This window comes from Pipistrellus kuhlii, unplaced genomic scaffold, assembly GCF_014108245.1.
Source record: "Pipistrellus kuhlii isolate mPipKuh1 unplaced genomic scaffold, mPipKuh1.p scaffold_m20_p_2, whole genome shotgun sequence".
NCBI lineage: Eukaryota > Metazoa > Chordata > Mammalia > Chiroptera > Vespertilionidae > Pipistrellus > Pipistrellus kuhlii.
In genome coordinates this window covers 27,848,347-27,865,850 of record NW_023425515.1, presented here as the reverse complement: position 1 = coordinate 27,865,850, position 17,504 = coordinate 27,848,347, and the positions used below count along the sequence as shown (strand labels likewise).

General features: G+C 40.9%; 1 protein-coding gene across 1 annotated transcript; it reads left to right on the top strand.

Moving 5' to 3' along the window:
- Positions 1 to 8,055: 8,055 nt before the first annotated feature.
- GHSR (growth hormone secretagogue receptor) lies at positions 8,056 to 13,596 on the top strand. Its single transcript, XM_036447927.2, has 2 exons — positions 8,056 to 9,316; positions 11,713 to 13,596. The coding sequence occupies exons 1-2, from the start codon at positions 8,197 to 8,199 to the stop codon at positions 12,096 to 12,098; spliced, it is 1,506 nt and encodes a 501-aa protein (XP_036303820.2). The 5' UTR covers positions 8,056 to 8,196; the 3' UTR covers positions 12,099 to 13,596.
- Positions 13,597 to 17,504: the final 3,908 nt, after the last annotated feature.

The following is a 17,504-nucleotide window of genomic DNA, read 5'->3' as shown; positions in this document are numbered from 1 at the left end:
AGCTTGGCTGTAATAAGATTTTAAACAATGTTGAAGGCTCACTTGAAATTAATGATTATAAATTTAGGGAGGAACCAATCTATTCTCAGTTGGGGGTTCTCTAAAAACTCTAGGCTGCCTTTATGTTAGCAAAGAAGAGGGGTTTCTAAGTTCATTCAGGGTTGGCATTTGGATGAAAAGAAAAGATAAAGGACCAGGGAGTTGAAGATATTGATGTGCTATTAAAATAATAAAGTGTAGCCAACACCAGCATGTTAGTTAGGCCAGACAACTCTGAAGATGCCTGATTTCCTAAGCTAAAATAATAAAGCATAAAATTTAAGCTGCAAAAGCAGAAAAATGAAAAAGCATGGTGGATTAGAAGAAAGAGGTCAATGTAGGAGAAATACCAAATTAACCCTCAAAAGTTAGAGAACATGTATGTCAAAATTTAATATAGGAATTGAAATTGAAATCTAAAATGATGTATTAAAAGATACATATATAAAAGTTGATGGAATAGGTGAAACAAAATTGGCAAAATATTGATAACAGTTGAAGCTGGAAGATGAATGCATAGGATTTCATTACATTGGATAAGAAGTTAGAAAAAACAGAGACAGTAGAAGGAGCAAAAGAAAATTTCCAAAGAAATTATAGTTAACTAGAGGCCCAGTGCACGAAATTCGTACATGGGTAGAGTCCCTAGGCTGGCCAGTGATCAGGGCCAATTTGTGGGGTGACCAATGGGGCGATTGTTTCCCCTCTCTGGCCTCCCCCCCTCCCCCCCACTGGCACCTGCTGTGGTTGGCTTGGGGACTGTGGGCTGGGAGCAGCTCCTGCATTGAGCATCTGTCCCCTGGTGGTCAGTGTGTATCATAATCACCAGTCGTTCCACTGGTCATTCTGCTGTTCCATCACGTTGCATATTAAGCTGTTATTATATAAGATATATTCAAATCACTATGAGATGACATTCTTTCATGAAATAAGAATGGGAACCAGAAAGAAAAAAAAAGGCTCTGTTAGGAGTCCAATATATGAATTACAAGATTTTCAAAGAGAAGAATAGAGAAAGTAAAGAAGGAGGTAAACAACAAAGAAGTAAATCAGTAAGATTTCTGCATATAAATTAAAAAGTCAAAAAAGATCATGAAGTGCAGGAATGAAGATCCCCACCAATGCACATCTTGGGAAATTTTGATATATTGGAAACAAGGAGATCCATTGGTCTGACCATCTTCTTCTCAGTCCCTTACCTTCATTGTGTCCTCTCTTCTCTCAGCTTAAACTCATGGGTCAATGATTCTAATTAATTCCTTGGATAGAACCTCCACACCTTTTTCCCTCTTATGCATTCTCATCTGTTCTGAGCAAAATAATAACCTTGGTTAAATTAAATTTTCCTTCCACTCCATTTCTGCAGCAGTGCAGCTGAAAATAAAAATGGGAAAACAAACAGTCATGCTCACTGGTGTCATTTTATATTCATGATCATTAACCTCAAGTGGGTTCTTACTGCTGCCAAGCAATCAGATGATATTACCTTCATGCATTCACCTTCCCGCTTTCCTAGACAACTACTTCATTCTGGCATATCTCTGTCCTCCATCCTCCAACACCTCCTCCCCCACCCATTCTCAGCTGTTGCCCTTGCTTTCTATATGGCTGTGTAAAGTGAAAGAAGTTCCCCATGCCTGATCCTCCACACCAACCCATCATCCTGCATCTATGCCCACATGTTCTGCATTGTCTCCTGTACCTGGGGATGAACTAGCCAAGCTTCCCATAAGACCATGCCTTCTGCTTGAGCACTAGATCCAAACCCTCTCAGAATGTTCCAGTCATTCTCCATTCTCTACCACATAGAGAATGTCCTCTGAATGTCCTCCTTCAATTTCTCCAACTCCTAAGCCAGGTGGCATGGCTCAGGGGGTTGAATGTCAACCTATGAATCAGGTAATATAGGAGAACTTGAAATAATAGGCTGTAATATTCCCAACTGTGCACAACCTGCTGCTATTTCTCACACATTTAAAAAGAAAGTCTTTGGATCCCACACCCTCTTCTAGCTACCACCACAGCGGTCTTCTTTTTGTTATAATAAAACTCTTTGAAAAATTTTTCTGTACCCTGTCTCCAAATTATGTTTTCCCATGCTCACTTGAACCAAATAGATTCACCCTCAACATGCCACCAGGATCATTAATTTACAATTGACTCCAAGTTGCTAAATACAATGGTTGAATCTCATCTTATATGTCCCATGGAAATATCTAATACAACTGCTCATTCTTCTTCTTTGGTATATATTTTTGTTACTTGTCTTTTAGAATATCACCCTCTTCTGGTGTAATTCTACTTACTGACCACTTATGAGTATCTTTTTTCTCATGACTCTGATCTCTAAATGTTGGAGGGCTTCAAATCTCAAGGACCTTGGATCTCTTTTCTTTTTTAAGTATACTTATATCCTTGGTTATTTCAGCTGGCATCCTGACTATTGCTTACCACTTCCAAATATATATCTCCGGCCCCAAACTCCGTATCAATCTATCCAAGTCCTTTCTTCAGTTATCTGCCTAAATTTCTAATTAGTTTCTCTAATTTAACACATCTAAAATTATGCTCTTACTCTTCCTGTCAAAAGTGTTCTGCTTCTGATATTTTCTACATCTGTTAATGGCAAATCCATACTTTTCACTTGCATAGGACAAGACATGTTCACCTGGTACATAAACATAGTCTAGAGGCTATATCTCCCAGAGATCCAGATTCAGTTATAGCTCACCACTTCCATGCCATCACTCTGGTCAGTCCAAGTCACCAATAACTCTTGTTGCCATAATCTCTTGCTTAGATTATTAAAATAGCTTCCTAAATAGCCTCTGCCTCTGTCCTTGTCTCCCTTCAATCTATCTCTAAATAGCAGTCAAAATGATAATATTACAATTAAAATCAGATCATGTCACTCTTCTTCTCCAAATCCTCCAGTTACTTTTCATCTCATTCAGAGCAAAATCATAACTGTGACCTTCAAGACCCTTCATAATTGAGTCTCTTTCTCTCTTAACTTGCCTCCTACTTTCTCCCACTCAAGCACTCCTCCAGCCACACTGGCTTCCTTGCTATCCTTCCAACAGACCAGGCACTATTCTGCTTCATGAGTAAGGGTTTAATCAAAGATGCGGTGTAGAGGGCCACCTGGGAAGGCAGATGGGAAATTTTCTTTAATTATCATCAGCTGAACTCAAGGTGTAGGCAGAGCCACACCTTGGGAACATGTTTCCTCAAGATGGGTGACATGTTGTCAGCTTGGCCTTCATTTCAGCCCAGGTGTGGGCAGGGGCAGGACTAGATATGCAAATTCAGGCATGCTAGGGCCTACTTAAGAACACAAATAAGTTGGTTTTACTTCCTGGTATTGAGGTTATAAAATAAATGCACTAGGAGGGGCCATTTTCGTCTTCTTCCTGCCTCTCCAGCAGACAGGATGGCGGCTCTCCCAGCTCCCACCTTAAAATCTATCTCTGTGTCTTCTCACTTTATTTCTATTATTTCTCAATCCCTGGCCACCTCCACTTAGAACCAGTTCGTTCATCTCTCTTTCTGTGTGGGACTCAGAAAAGGGAGATCCCTGCCTCATTAGGCCCCCTCAATGCAGACTCACTAGAATACGAGATTTGTTTTAGGAATTCTACCTTATGCAATTGAGGTCCCTGGATACAATCACAATTAATTGTTGCTTCTGTTGCTAATTCTGAAGTCAGCAAAGGCAGAAAGAGAGAAAAGACAGACATAAAGTGAGGAAGACTAATTACAATATGGGACCCTTGAAGATGATCTAGAATTAATGATGAACAGAGCTTGAGCTGTTTCCCACACTCCACACTCCAGCTTTAATACTATAAGTGACCTGCTCAGAAGTTATGCTTTCTTTCTTTCTTTCTTTCTTTCTTTCTTTCTTTCTTTCTTTCTTTCTTTCTTTCTTTAAATATATATATATATATATATTGATTTCAGAGAGGAAGGGAGAAGGAGAGAGAGATAGAATCATCAATGATAAGACAGAATCATTGATTGGCTGCCTCCTGCATGCCCCCTACTAGAGATGGAGCTTGCAATTCAGGTATGTGCCTTCCTGACCAGGAATGGAATCATGACTGCCTGATTCATAGGTTGACATTCAACCCCCTGAGCCATGCCACCTGGCTTAGGAGTTGGAGAAATTGAAGGAGGACATTCAGCAGGAGTTGGAAAAGCTGTGGCCCCGGTTGTTGCCCCATGTCAACAAAGTTGAGCCAATAGCACTTGATTTTAGACCAACCTTCTCAGCATAAAACTAACTGCTGCTTAATTTCCAACTTAGCATTCTTAGGCAGTTTTCTCTTGTGGCCAACCCTAGCCAAGGAACACAATGGAAGATGTTTGAAATTGGCTTACCCATGTTGACACAGTACAAAGCTACCATACTTCCCTCAAAACTTTTGCACCTTGCTCTTGCCTCTGCCTGGAATGCCATCTACCTCCACCCATTTGTTCTATTTATCTCCACACACAGAGAGAATAATTTTTTTCAGAAAAATTATTTTTCTGACCAAGAGCATAAATCATGGTTAAGTATGTATTTTTAAGAATATTGTCTTTCACAGTTATCAACTTCAATAAACATAACATTGATTCAACATTACTATTTAATCTACCATCCATATTCTAAGTTTGTCAATTGACCCAATAGAAGTCCTTTATAGAAGATTTCCCCTCCAGGTTCAGATCCAGTCTAGGATCAGGAATTAAAGTTAGCTGATATGTCTCTGTTCTCATTTAGTCTGGAACACATTCTCAAGCATTCTTTGTCTTATATAAAATTGACATTTTTCAAAATATAATATTTCTTATTATGAGTTTGTTTGGTATTTACTTGTGATTACATTGAGGTTGTACATTCCTAGCTGGAATAGTACAGAAGTGACATTGTGTCCTTCCCAGAGGGTCACATTGGTGATGTTAATTTTGATTACACTAAAGGTGTGTTTGATCCACCTATTGTATCAACATCATCTTATGATTTAAAATAGAACATATATTCTAGCTTTGTCGACAGGATATAGCCCATCATGCTCCAGGGACAATTAGGCACCCCTATTCTCAAATTTAGGTTTCTGAATGCCATTCCCCACTGCAAAATACTAAGGATTCTTGGAGAAATGATTTCTGACTAGAATAGAGAATTTACAAGGTGAGCTAGCGCCACCTTATTGTGACACATAGCAAGTAATTCTCAAAATCTAAGTGAGTCATGTCAAAAGTTTCTGGATCCAGCTTGAAGGAGATCCCGTTGGCCAAAGACAACACAATTTGAGCATCAAAAATAAAAAATAACCATAATTGATTGGTATGCTTTGGCTATATTAAAAACCCATGAATCCATAATAATAGTCACTACACCATTCAAAGAACAGGACGTGATGGGCTCTTTTACTCTAAGGTGCTTTTTTGTGCACCGTGTCTGAACAATTGGCATGTTTGCTTCATCACACAGAACTCAATGCTCAGATGACATTTACCCTAAGCCTTCCCTAAAACTTCTATGTAGTTCACTGTTGTTCCATATTTCAACAGCACTCATTGTGCTTGCCTCATACTGTACTGGAATTGTTTATTTAACTGCATTTTTTCCAATAGACCGTAAGTTTATAAATATAGGACATTTCTGGGTTTTATTTATTTTGTTATTTCAAGTACGTAATACATGCTTATGGATAGTTTTACATACTGGATACTATTGAGTTGTGAATAAATAGAGAAATTTCAATAGTATCCTGTTTCTTCTCCATCACACAATACAGATTTGTCTATATTTTATTTTAAAAATGTATTTTATTGATTTCAGAGAGGAAGGGAGAGACAGAAACATCAATGATGGAAATCATTGATTGACTGCCTTCTGCACATCCCATACTCAGGATTGAGCCCCCAACCCAGGCATGTGCCCTGACTGTTACCTCCTGGTTCATAAGTCAATACTCAACTACTAAGCCATGATGGCTGGGCCAGATTTGTCTATATTTTAGACAATTATTGAATGGATTTAAATAGCTGGCTATTTTAGACAATATCACATTTTAATCACAATATATTTTTAAAAAAATAGTTTTTCCTTATCTACCAGCAATTGTTTTGGCTATGAGTAGACTGCAAGTTTACCCCACCATCTTTTTCTTACTTTTAAACAATAGCTTCCTACAGTAATTTTCTTTATATCAATTTATTTTCTCCTCCTAAAGATCTGTCTGCACGTATACATACATCTATTGCTAATTTGGGGTGGGAAATGTTGAAATCAAAATATTGATTTTTTAAAATTGTTAGTAACTGGTGGCTTGACATAGTTGTAATCATCTTTTAAAATAGCAATTTGAAATAAATTTTCCCTTAAAGTCAATTTGGTCCAGCATCTGTAACTCACCAGGGTTATGGATAGCATGTTTTCCAGTAGGATGCTTGTATCAAACCTCTCTCCCTCAACCCAGCCACCCTGGCTCAGTGGTTGAGTGTCCTCCTAAGAACCAGGAGGTCACAGTTATATTCTGGGTCAAGGCACAATTTGAGGCACAATTCCCAGTAAGGTTGTGGGCTCAATTCCCAGTATGTGAAGTGCAGGAAGCAGCCGATTAAGGATTCTCTCGTCATTGATGTTTCTCTCCCTCCTTCTCTGAAATCAATAAATACACACACACACACCCACACACACACACACACACACACACACACACACACACCACAAAAACAAAAGCAAAAACTCCCTCTTGTAGTGTCGCACTTCCAGCCTTAGGTCTTTGTGGACTTTTAAGCATTAACAATTTAGGTGGTAGAGATTATGGACACCATCTGTCATAGGCATGTGTAATGCCTCCGGTCATACGCAGTGAATGGATTCTCATTAGGCGGGGACAGGTGAAGGTGTCTCGGTGAGGTCAGCGAAGCCGCTTAACGCTTGGGTCTGTGCTCAGGAGGAACCCCAGGAGCCTCCTCCTACAACAAAACTCCAGGGGCTGAAGCTCCAAAGAGCTATGCCTGGCGGCAGCTTGTCGCTGGCCGCGGTGCTGAACACTCTCCCGGGACGCCCCCAGGTTGGCCCTCCGGAAGAGCCTCGGTGGGTTGGTAAGTTCGCCCTTCATCTGTCAACCACAAGTCTTGAATGGTTGACTACTGGTTCTGGGCAGGGTGCCACAAGCTGCATTTAGGGGAGTCACCTTGCGAGTATGGAGAGGCCTCCGACCCATTCCCTCAGGGCGCAGCTCCTGCCCTTCAACAGCAACCCTAATAACATCAACTCAGCTTAGATTTAGCATCATAACATCCTAAAAACTTAAAAAGGCTGATAACCTTGTCCAAGTGAGCATAGCTCCCCAATGGCTGATCTCCCTCAATCATGCCTCAAAAACTGTTTACTGCGTATTGATGGGTCAGCCTCCGCTCCTCCCCATTCGCTGGCTTCACCCTCCTCCCACCCCGCTCCTTTCCGTTTGTCCCTCCTCTTCTCCCCAGCTCTGCATCAGGCAAAAGTAATCCACACAGCCTTTCCCCTACCACCGCCGAGCTGGAGGACCAAGGACTGGGATTCAGAACAGTGATAGGCACGCACCTTGCCCCTTAACACTCCATCCAAGTCTCAGAGGGCCTAACGCGCTGTGTGACCTTGAACAGGTGGCCGCGCGTCTCTGAGCCTGTTCCGCCTCTGGGACTAAGTGATGCTCTTCCCAGGGGCGCACCGGTCTCCTCTCCGGTCGAAATACGAACACTAGGTTCCTCTTTTTTCTTTTTTTCTTTTTTCTCCAAGTTCACTTGGGCGAGCTCGCTTCTCCCCACCAGGTCCAGAGTCAATTCTACCCCTTGTTGAGGGAGAACTCGGGTCTCGGCTACTGAAGGCATTGTCCCCGCCGCCCCCTCCATCCCCATCATCCCATCATCCCCGCCCCTACCTCGGCCAGCCCTCTGTGACCAGCTCTCTTGGGCCACGTTAGCCAGGCAGCGCCCCGTGTGGGGGAGATTGCCCCTCGCGCTCCTCCGAAGGCCCCCCACCCGGACGCTTGGGGAAGTGCGAGATGCAGCTGGAGCGGGAACGGGAAGGCACAGCAGGGCTGACGGCGCTGCCCCGGTGACAGGTACCTGTGTGGAGGAGGTCTGGCTGGGAGAGCGACTTTGGGGCAGAGGATGGAGGAAAAGGGAGAGACTCCAGAAAGAGCGGTGTGTGTGTGTGTGTGTGTGTGTGTGTGTGTGTGTGTGTGTGTCCCAGCCTCCCTTTCCCCACTCCTCCCCGCCCCAAGCTCTCAATGTCACCTTCTCCCCCGGCCGGCTCCCGCTTCTTCTCACTTTTCTCTCTTTCCTCCCCAAGCGTCCTCCCCGCGCGCGCCCGCTCCTCCCTCGCACTCTCTCCTCTCGCGCCCAAGGCGGACCTTCTTCTCCTGGACCAGCGGGTCCAGCTCTGCGCAGCGTCCCTTCCGGAGCCAGTGGAGGGGAGCCAAGGGTGGCATGTGGAACGCGACGCTGATGGAGGAGCCCGGCCCCAACCTCACGCTGCCGGCGGACCTGGGCTGGGACGCGCCCCCCGACAATAACGACTCGCTGGCGGAGGAGCTGCTGCTGCCGCTGTTCCCCGCGCCGCTGCTGGCGGGCGTCACGGCCACCTGCGTGGCGCTCTTCGTGGTGGGCATCGCGGGCAACCTGCTCACCATGCTGGTGGTGTCGCGCTTCCGCGAGCTGCGCACCACCACCAACCTCTACCTGTCCAGCATGGCCTTCTCCGACCTGCTCATCTTCCTCTGCATGCCCCTGGACCTCGTGCGCCTCTGGCAGTACCGGCCCTGGAACCTGGGCGACCTGCTCTGCAAACTCTTCCAGTTCGTCAGCGAGAGCTGCACCTACGCCACGGTGCTCACCATCACCGCGCTGAGCGTCGAGCGCTACTTCGCCATCTGCTTCCCGCTGCGGGCCAAGGTGGTGGTGACCAAGGGCCGCGTGAAGCTGGTCATCCTGGTCATCTGGGCCGTGGCCTTCTGCAGCGCCGGGCCCATCTTCGTGCTGGTGGGCGTGGAGCACGAGAACGGCACCGACCCGCGGGACACCAACGAGTGCCGCGCCACCGAGTTCGCCGTGAGCTCTGGGCTGCTCACCGTCATGGTGTGGGTGTCCAGCGTCTTCTTCTTCCTGCCCGTCTTCTGCCTCACCGTGCTCTACAGCCTCATCGGCAGGAAGCTGTGGCGCCGGCGGCGCGGCGAGGCCGTGGCCAACTCTCTCAGGGACCAGAACCACAAGCAGACAGTGAAAATGCTGGGTGGGTTTCTCTGCGCATCCTTCAGCCCTCTTCCTGGTCCCTCCTTTCCCCAGCCTTTCTCCCTTCTCCCCAAGTATCTACCTCTCTCTCCTGTTCTCTCTCTCCTGTCTCTCTACCTCTCTCCCCAGCTCCTCTACCTTTCTCTAGATTCTCTCTGGCTCTGTCACCCCGTGAATCTCTGTTATTCTTTCTCTCCTGTTTCTGCTTTGAGCTCTCCCTTTGGGCTCCTACATTTTCTGTGGTATGTGCATGTCCCTTTCTCTGTCTCTCGGATTTTTTTTTAACCTTTTTTTTGCTCTTCTTTTTATATATCTGTTTCTCCCCCCCCCCCCTCTCTTTCTCTCTCTGTCTCTCCCCCCCCCCCCCAACTTTGTCACAGTCTTGACTCTTTTTAGGTCTCTATCTCTTTGTGTCTCTCTTCCCGGCTTTCCTCTCTCTCTTTCATGGAAACATGCAGTGCCCGTGTATTTTCCTAAAATGAGTTTCTATCAGCCCAGAAACTTTGCTTCAAAACTGAGATGTTTTATAAAACTCTCCTGTGGCCTTGGGTCTTAAAGGTGAGGTTAAGCTTCCTGCTTCCAATAGAATTTGTAGCTATCCCAGTTACACTAAGAAAAGCAGGCAGAAAATCGAGGAAGTATTCAGTGGTAAATTTAACCAAAGATCTGGTCAATTCGGATGATTCTGGCAGAGACGATTCATTTTTCTTTCAATGTTGGGATTTGCTTTATGACCAGCATTTTTTTCAAATCAAATAATCGAATCAGTTCTGAATACCCTGCTGCTGTTTGTACAGCGTTGTGAGGAAGTCATGACAAATCAATGCTGGTGTCTCCATTTCTTTCTACAATTCCCGTCTTTGCAGGTAGGAAAGCCTACCATAACCAAGGATAGCCTAAGATAGGCAGGCTTCCAGGATGAGAAAGGGAGACTGTTTGGAAGCTGGCAGGCCTTATGGTTCCTCCCCAAATGGTCCCTCAGGAAATGTTTGTAGTTAGTGTCCCAACTAGAGTTTGCGAGTATGTGCTATATGAATTCAACTCTTTCTATGTATTTGGTACAAGTGAAGTAATACAGAATGTCTTCACATCCAAGCAAAATATTAATTCTACTTGCTTTTCTAGAACTAGAGTCTGCACCCTTTATTATTTGAACATTACATTCAATATGGAGTTTACACTTGTGAGTATGCAAAACAATTTATTCTTGCATGGAAATAATGCAATAATTAGTAACTCTACAAGAATAAACTATTTCTCATACTCACAACTGTAATCTAATTTTGCCCACTCCTGCATTTGCATATTTAATATGCTTACAAGCCATTCCAAGATGACTTGTATTTGTAATGTTACAATTCTTGGAATCCTGTATATGAAAGTGATTGTTTATTCAAAGAATGCCCCAAATTGTCATTGTCTAGGCCAGTGATTCTCCCAATATGACTAATATTGTAAACCTACTAGTGCCCTCCAGAGGCCTCTCATATTCCCATGGCTACTATGGCAGTCAGTTGCTACTACGCAACTTAGTTTTGAGAATAACTTTAATCATTTTCTCCAATTTTATCTTTAAGCCAATAATTATCCTCATTAGTGAACCAACACCAATGATAATTTTCTTTTGCCTTGACAATTTAGAGGGCATCACTAAAGTACTACAAGGGCTAAAAGATCTTGTTAATTTTCCTCTGATTTCAGGATTTTAAAAACTTAATCTAGAAATTCAGTGGTCTTGAAAAAATGGGCAACATGAAGACTTGGTTGGCTGATAATTGTTAGTTAGTTTTATGGGCCACATTTTTGGTTATTATAGGTGACAAGGAATCATCCATCTCAGTGGTTCTCAATCCAGACTGCATATTCTGTCCTCTGTGAAATTTTAGAAAGAACAGGGGAAAAAACAAAAAACAAAAAACAAAAAAATAAAAACACAACTCAACAACACAGGTGTTCTGGTCTCCTCACTAGAGATTTTAATTTAATGAATCTATATCACATCAGAGGAATCCATTCTTAGGGAACCCTGACAGACAGTTATTGTTGAGTTCAACACCTTTACTCACATGTGTTTAGTTGTGTCAGACACATGTAAAATGGTGGATTCCTGTGAATAAATAGTCAAGTCAGTTGAGTCAAGATATACATCCAATCACAAAATCACTCAAAAAGTTGTTATATAGAAAAGACTGCGAAGCTCAGTAAAAATGATTGAACTGTTGATCCAGACAGATGCAATCTTGGTGAAAATGTAGCAATTAGAAAGGGAAAAACAAAATGGTTCTCTGAAGTCAATGGTCACACCATATATAATCAAAACAAAGCTGTCTTCCAAGTAAAATGTGATGTTCTGTGACATTTCCTGAACTGATGCGCACTCTCCCATTGCTCTTTCAGCTGTTGTGGTGTTTGCTTTCATCCTCTGCTGGCTGCCCTTCCACGTAGGACGATACTTATTTTCCAAGTCTTTCGAGCCTGGCTCCCTGGAGATTGCTCAGATCAGCCAATACTGCAACCTTGTGTCCTTTGTCCTCTTCTACCTCAGCGCTGCCATCAACCCCATTCTGTACAACATCATGTCCAAGAAGTACCGGGTGGCAGTGTTCAAACTTTTGGGATTTGAACCTTTCTCCCAGAGGAAGCTGTCCACCCTGAAGGATGAAAGTTCTCGGGCCTGGACGGAATCTAGTATTCATACAAGACCAAACACATCGCTGAGCAGAGTCATCGCTTACTATTCTGCACTGGAAACTATAGCACAGCAGAACTTGGGAGGAAGTTGAAGGTTGACTTTGGAATTGGGGAGAGATAGGTCTGGAAACAGTCGGAAGGGGAAAGAAGATAGAGTTTGTAGTGTGTGAGAGGTTTAATTTGATTGCACACTCATCAGTGCTCTCATACATGATTTCTGCATATTCACTACCTGTGATTTTGCATTTTGCTGTTGGTGCTAGCAAGGGCTTTGCAATTTGGAGAAAAGAGAAGGTGCAGAGAGGGCAATTAGGGTACTTCTTACTGGATAAATACTAAATCTGATTTACTTTTTCATAATGATAAAATTTGATTAAAAGAATGAAATTAAAATTTAAAACATGTCTTTTTAAAACTAGCAATTTTCATATCGCTCTAGATCAGTGCTGCCCAAGAGAAATATAATGCAAGTTACTGAAGCAATCAATATAAAATTATTCAGAATAATTTTAAATTCTTTTTTAAATGCAGTCTTTGAAATCTGGTTTTTACATTTATAGTGTACTTTAATTTGGACATTAAGTTTTCATCAGTAATACTTGCTATATTTAGATTTTATAAAATTTGCAGATGAGAAAGTAGATTTATAAATCTAAGTTGTTCAAACACATGTAAATTTTTTCCAATTACTAAAACTATTACGAAGTTTTAAAATGAATTAAAATAAAAAATTCAAGTATTCAGTGACCAAATGTGGCTAGTAGTTACTATATTGGATAGTTCAGCTCTAGAGTACATGTAAAATTGTTGTTAATATTATAAAATGTTTAACAATTAATACTCATTTCCTGAAATGTTTTTATTGCAAAATAAGTATTGCAGAGTTTTAGCATGATGAATCCCCTAAACCACACCTGAATGCTCTATTCATGCTTGGAAGGAAATGGATAGGAAATATAAGATGCAAAAAAAGTAATATAATATGCACTTTAAAACTAGGTGAATTATAAGTGATAATATTCAAGAATTGAAATTTTATAAAAAATATAGAAAAATCACAAACTGCCTTATTTGGCTTAACAAAATACTTAAGTCAACCATAAGGCTTTGATTTGTGAATAAAGGAATAATTTATAACAGATTCTGGAAAGCTTTACAGGAACTTAATGAACATAGAAAATTTCCAAATGATGAAAAATTCAGAATCCCTTCAATGCTATTTCTTAGTGATATTCAAGTTAGTTATTTCATTCTTTAATCTTAGAGCTATTCATTTCAAAATGCCTATGCCACGTTCTGTCTTCAAATTAGTCTTGCTGTTTACATCCTACTGTTTATCTGATAGATATGTTTACTTGGACTTACAGGTTCTCAATCATAATGATGAATTTTTGCATTCCTTCAACTGGATATTGTATGTTTTAGTTATAAATGTATACTCAACTCTTTGCATATTAAATGTATTATTCCAAAAATGACTTCTTCATAGGCCTGTGCAGTACTAAGTCATATCAGCAATTCCTATATAAAAGTATTGGTTCAACTATGAAACTGATTGAATCATTTAGGGAAATTACTGCCATGATTGATTCCCCCCACCCCCCATAAAAATGAAGATTATTATGCTGAAGTAATTGATTAACTTTATTTCATTTTATTTATTTTAAAAATATTTTTAATTGATTTTAGAGTGAGGGGAAAGGAGAGGTATTGAGAGATAGAAACATCTATCAGCTGCCTCCTGCATGACCCCTACTGGAAATCAAGCCAGAAACCCGGTCTTATGGGTTGAAACTGAGTGAGCCAGCCTGGCTGGGCTAGTTGATTGACCTTATTTTAGAACATGAAAACATAGTCATAATTAGAATGTCTTCTCTAGAGAAATATTTCCAAAATCTATTCTGACACTGAAAATGCTTACTTTACTCTAAATGCAGGACTTTAACAAATTAATTATTCAGTTACCTCTTGGGAGTGCATCAATATTTTTTAAAAACTATACTGATTTATTCAAGCCCATAGGACACTAATTAGGACATTCGGCAGTACTCTCCTAAATAGAGCCCACTAAATTCCAGAGGTAATTTAGCCTCTGAAACCCTAAAGTTTTTGTCTACAAATACATTATACTTGAGAGAAAATAAGCAAAAAAGGCTTGACTTCTATCACACAGTTGATTGCCTTGGAAGCACACACACACACACACACACACACACACACACACACCTAACTGTTAATTAGTTGTTTGCCTCTTCAATGATCCCCCTTTTCTTGTGGGTTCACAGGGAATAGTTTATATAGCAAGGACCACTGATGTCCTTCACTGATGCTCATCGGGGACTCACAGGATATGTTTTGGGAAAGAAATTTTTAATTTGTCCTTTCATATCATTGCATTTTTATTGTTTGTAACGTCTTTGCATCACCATACTCCATAAATTGCTTAAGACTCAGGGAAAGGAAAAATTTACACTGAGGAAAATTGTTTCTGAAAATCCATCATTTCACAGACAGTATGTACATGGTATGTGTTAAGCTCTAGAGATCCACTTGTGAGTTATGTTACAGGAGATAAGAGATACATATATTAAGTTTGGAAGTAAACATCTCCTGTTGACACTGAATCAAATTGTTCTCCAGTATTTCATGGGGTTGTTCATGTTCCTGGATTGTTGTGTATTTGGCTCAAAATAAATTTAAAATGGGCTCTTTCTACACAAGTCAAATATATAGATGCAGCTACTGTGTCTACTAATGGTAATTACACCCACAGCATTCTTCACTATCGTATGGAAAGTAAACAACTGGTTTCATTTAAAAATATATATATGTATATATTATTGATTTTTTTTTTTTTTAGAGAGAGGAAGGGAGAGGGATAGAGAGCTAGAAACATCAATCAGCTGCCTCCTGCACACCCCCTACTGGAGATGTGCCCACAACCAACATACATACCTTTGACCGGAATCGAACCTGGGACCCTTCAGTCTGCAGGTGAACTCTCTGTACAGTGAGCCAAACCGGTTAGGGCTGATTTCATTTTTAATCTGTATTTCCATTTTCTTGGTCACCAAGCAATGAGGCTTCTGTCACCACATCTCACACTGTGTCACAAAATCAAGGCTTGTATCATTTATAGGAAGAGACTATTATATGAGTAAGAACTTTTTAATAATTGCTTTAAGGAAGACATTCATTGCCATGAATTATTTAAAACTGGAAGTTTTGTGGCATGGCATTTAGAACTGGAAACTATTTCTTTATAGTCATCTTTTTTATTGCAATAAAAGTTGTGATGAGATTTGACTTGAAATTCAAGCTTTTGATAAGAATCAGAAATCATTACAAACAATTTAAAATTAGTTCAACGTTGACAATTTATTTAATTTTTTTAAATCCTCACCTGAGGATATTTTCTATTGATTTTTAGAAACAGTGAAAGGGAGGAGAGGGGAAAAAGGGGAAGAGAGAGAGAGAGAAACATCAATTAGTTGCCTCTATACTTGCCCCACCAGGAAGGGCTTAACCCAGGTACGTGCTCTTGACCAGAAATCAAACTCCAGACCCTCTGGTGTGTAGCCAATGCTCTAACCCACATGTGTCAAACACAAGGCCCGCGGGCCAAATCCGTCCCGCCAGGCCTTGCAATGTGGCCCGCACCACGCTGTCATCACTGCACTCTGCTGCGTTTCCATCACAATGACAGTTTATGACTGTTCAGTAAACCATTCAGCCCGCGATTTAGGCTGGATTTTAGATTTTGGCCCCTTCTCTGATTGAGTTCGACACCCCTACTCTAACCACTGAGAAACACAGGACAGGGCTCAACATTGAAAATTTTAATTTATTCACATATTAAATATAACATTAACAAGACATACCATTAAACTTTTTGCAATAGTGGTACCTTTTTACAAGATAGTAAAATATTTTCTTGCCTTTTAAAAAACAGCATGCACATCTTTGAAATGTGTCATACATATTTACATATATCAAAAGTTCTTATCACAGTGTCTGTGTGAATAGACTAGAACTTTCTTCCATCAAAAATACCATATCTAATATAAGTAATGTCATTAAAAGATAAAGATAATGTAATTCATGGTTCATTGTCTAATGATCCTCGTATGATTTCCTTGCAATTAAAATTGTAATACTAGCCAGGGTATATACAACTCTAACTTAGCCAAATGAATAGTGACTGGTATTAATTCAGTGAGTTGAAAACACAAGTTTTGTTTTGTTTTGTTTTGTTTTGTTTGTTTTAAATCCAAAGAATAAATTGCAAGTCAAAATCTGCAGAAAACAATGTGCTGGTGGCAAACACTAACTGCTTTAAGCACACGTTTCTTAATTCACATTACATAAACTCAGTCATGTTAATTCTTGGCAATATTCTCAGTTTTAAGCAGGTGAGGGAGAGAGTTTGGATGAGGCTTGCTTTATGTTTTTCCTTTTGAACGCAAATTCTTGCACGGTGTTGGAGGCTAGCCATTTGTTTTTTTTTAAGTGTGGTGTTGATGTCCCTCTCAATTGCCTGGGTATCTGCTGGAATTCCAGAGAGCATTTTATGCTGTGACACACTGTATCCTTTGCTCAAGGGACTGTCTACTATTCTCAAAACTAGCAAACAATTAAAGACCTCAAAAAGCATGCCTCATGTCAATGTGACAAAATGTTTACAAATGTCAATCCCAGAAAAACTCCTCTTCCCGACCCCTATCCAGCCCCAGAGAAGTATTGGGAAGATTTTTGTGTGTGTGTGTGTGATTTTAACATATCAGATCCAAACATTTCTCTAGCTCTATCAACAAAACCACTCACATTTTTCACTTTTAGCACTATAGGTTTAGTATACTAGAGAGCATTTGCTCATATAAATATATACAAACCTCCTAGTCTCCTTTTTTACTGGTACCCCCTGTATTCTACCAGGTGTACCAGTTAATAATGTGGATTTTGTCATCAAAGAAAACACAATCGTTTCAAGAGAAGCATCAAAAGTGCTTTATTCAAAGTAATGTCCATCACCAGCTACACATTTCCCCCATCTTTCAGATAATTTGTAGATACTGTCCCAACAGAACTTTTCTTGTTTTGAGGCAAACCATTTCAGGGACCCAATTTTTCACTTCTTTGTACGTTTTGAAGTGCTTCTCAGAAAATGCGAGTGCCATTGATCTGAACAAGTGGTAATCTGAAGGAGCAAGGTCTAGTGAATACAGAAGATGGGATAATACTTCTCAGGCAAGATCTTTTAATGTGTCTTTAACTGGTTTTGACGTGTGTAATGGTGTATCATCATGAAGCAAAATTACTTTGCAGTGTCTTCTGGCCCATTTTGGTCATTTCATGATCAAAGCGTGATTCAAATAGATTATTTTTTTGTCTGTAGCTATCAATATTTAACCATTTCACCTGTTTTAGAAGCTCATAATACACCCCACCTTCCTGATCCCACCAAACACAGAGCATTGACTTCTTTCTGAGAGATTTGG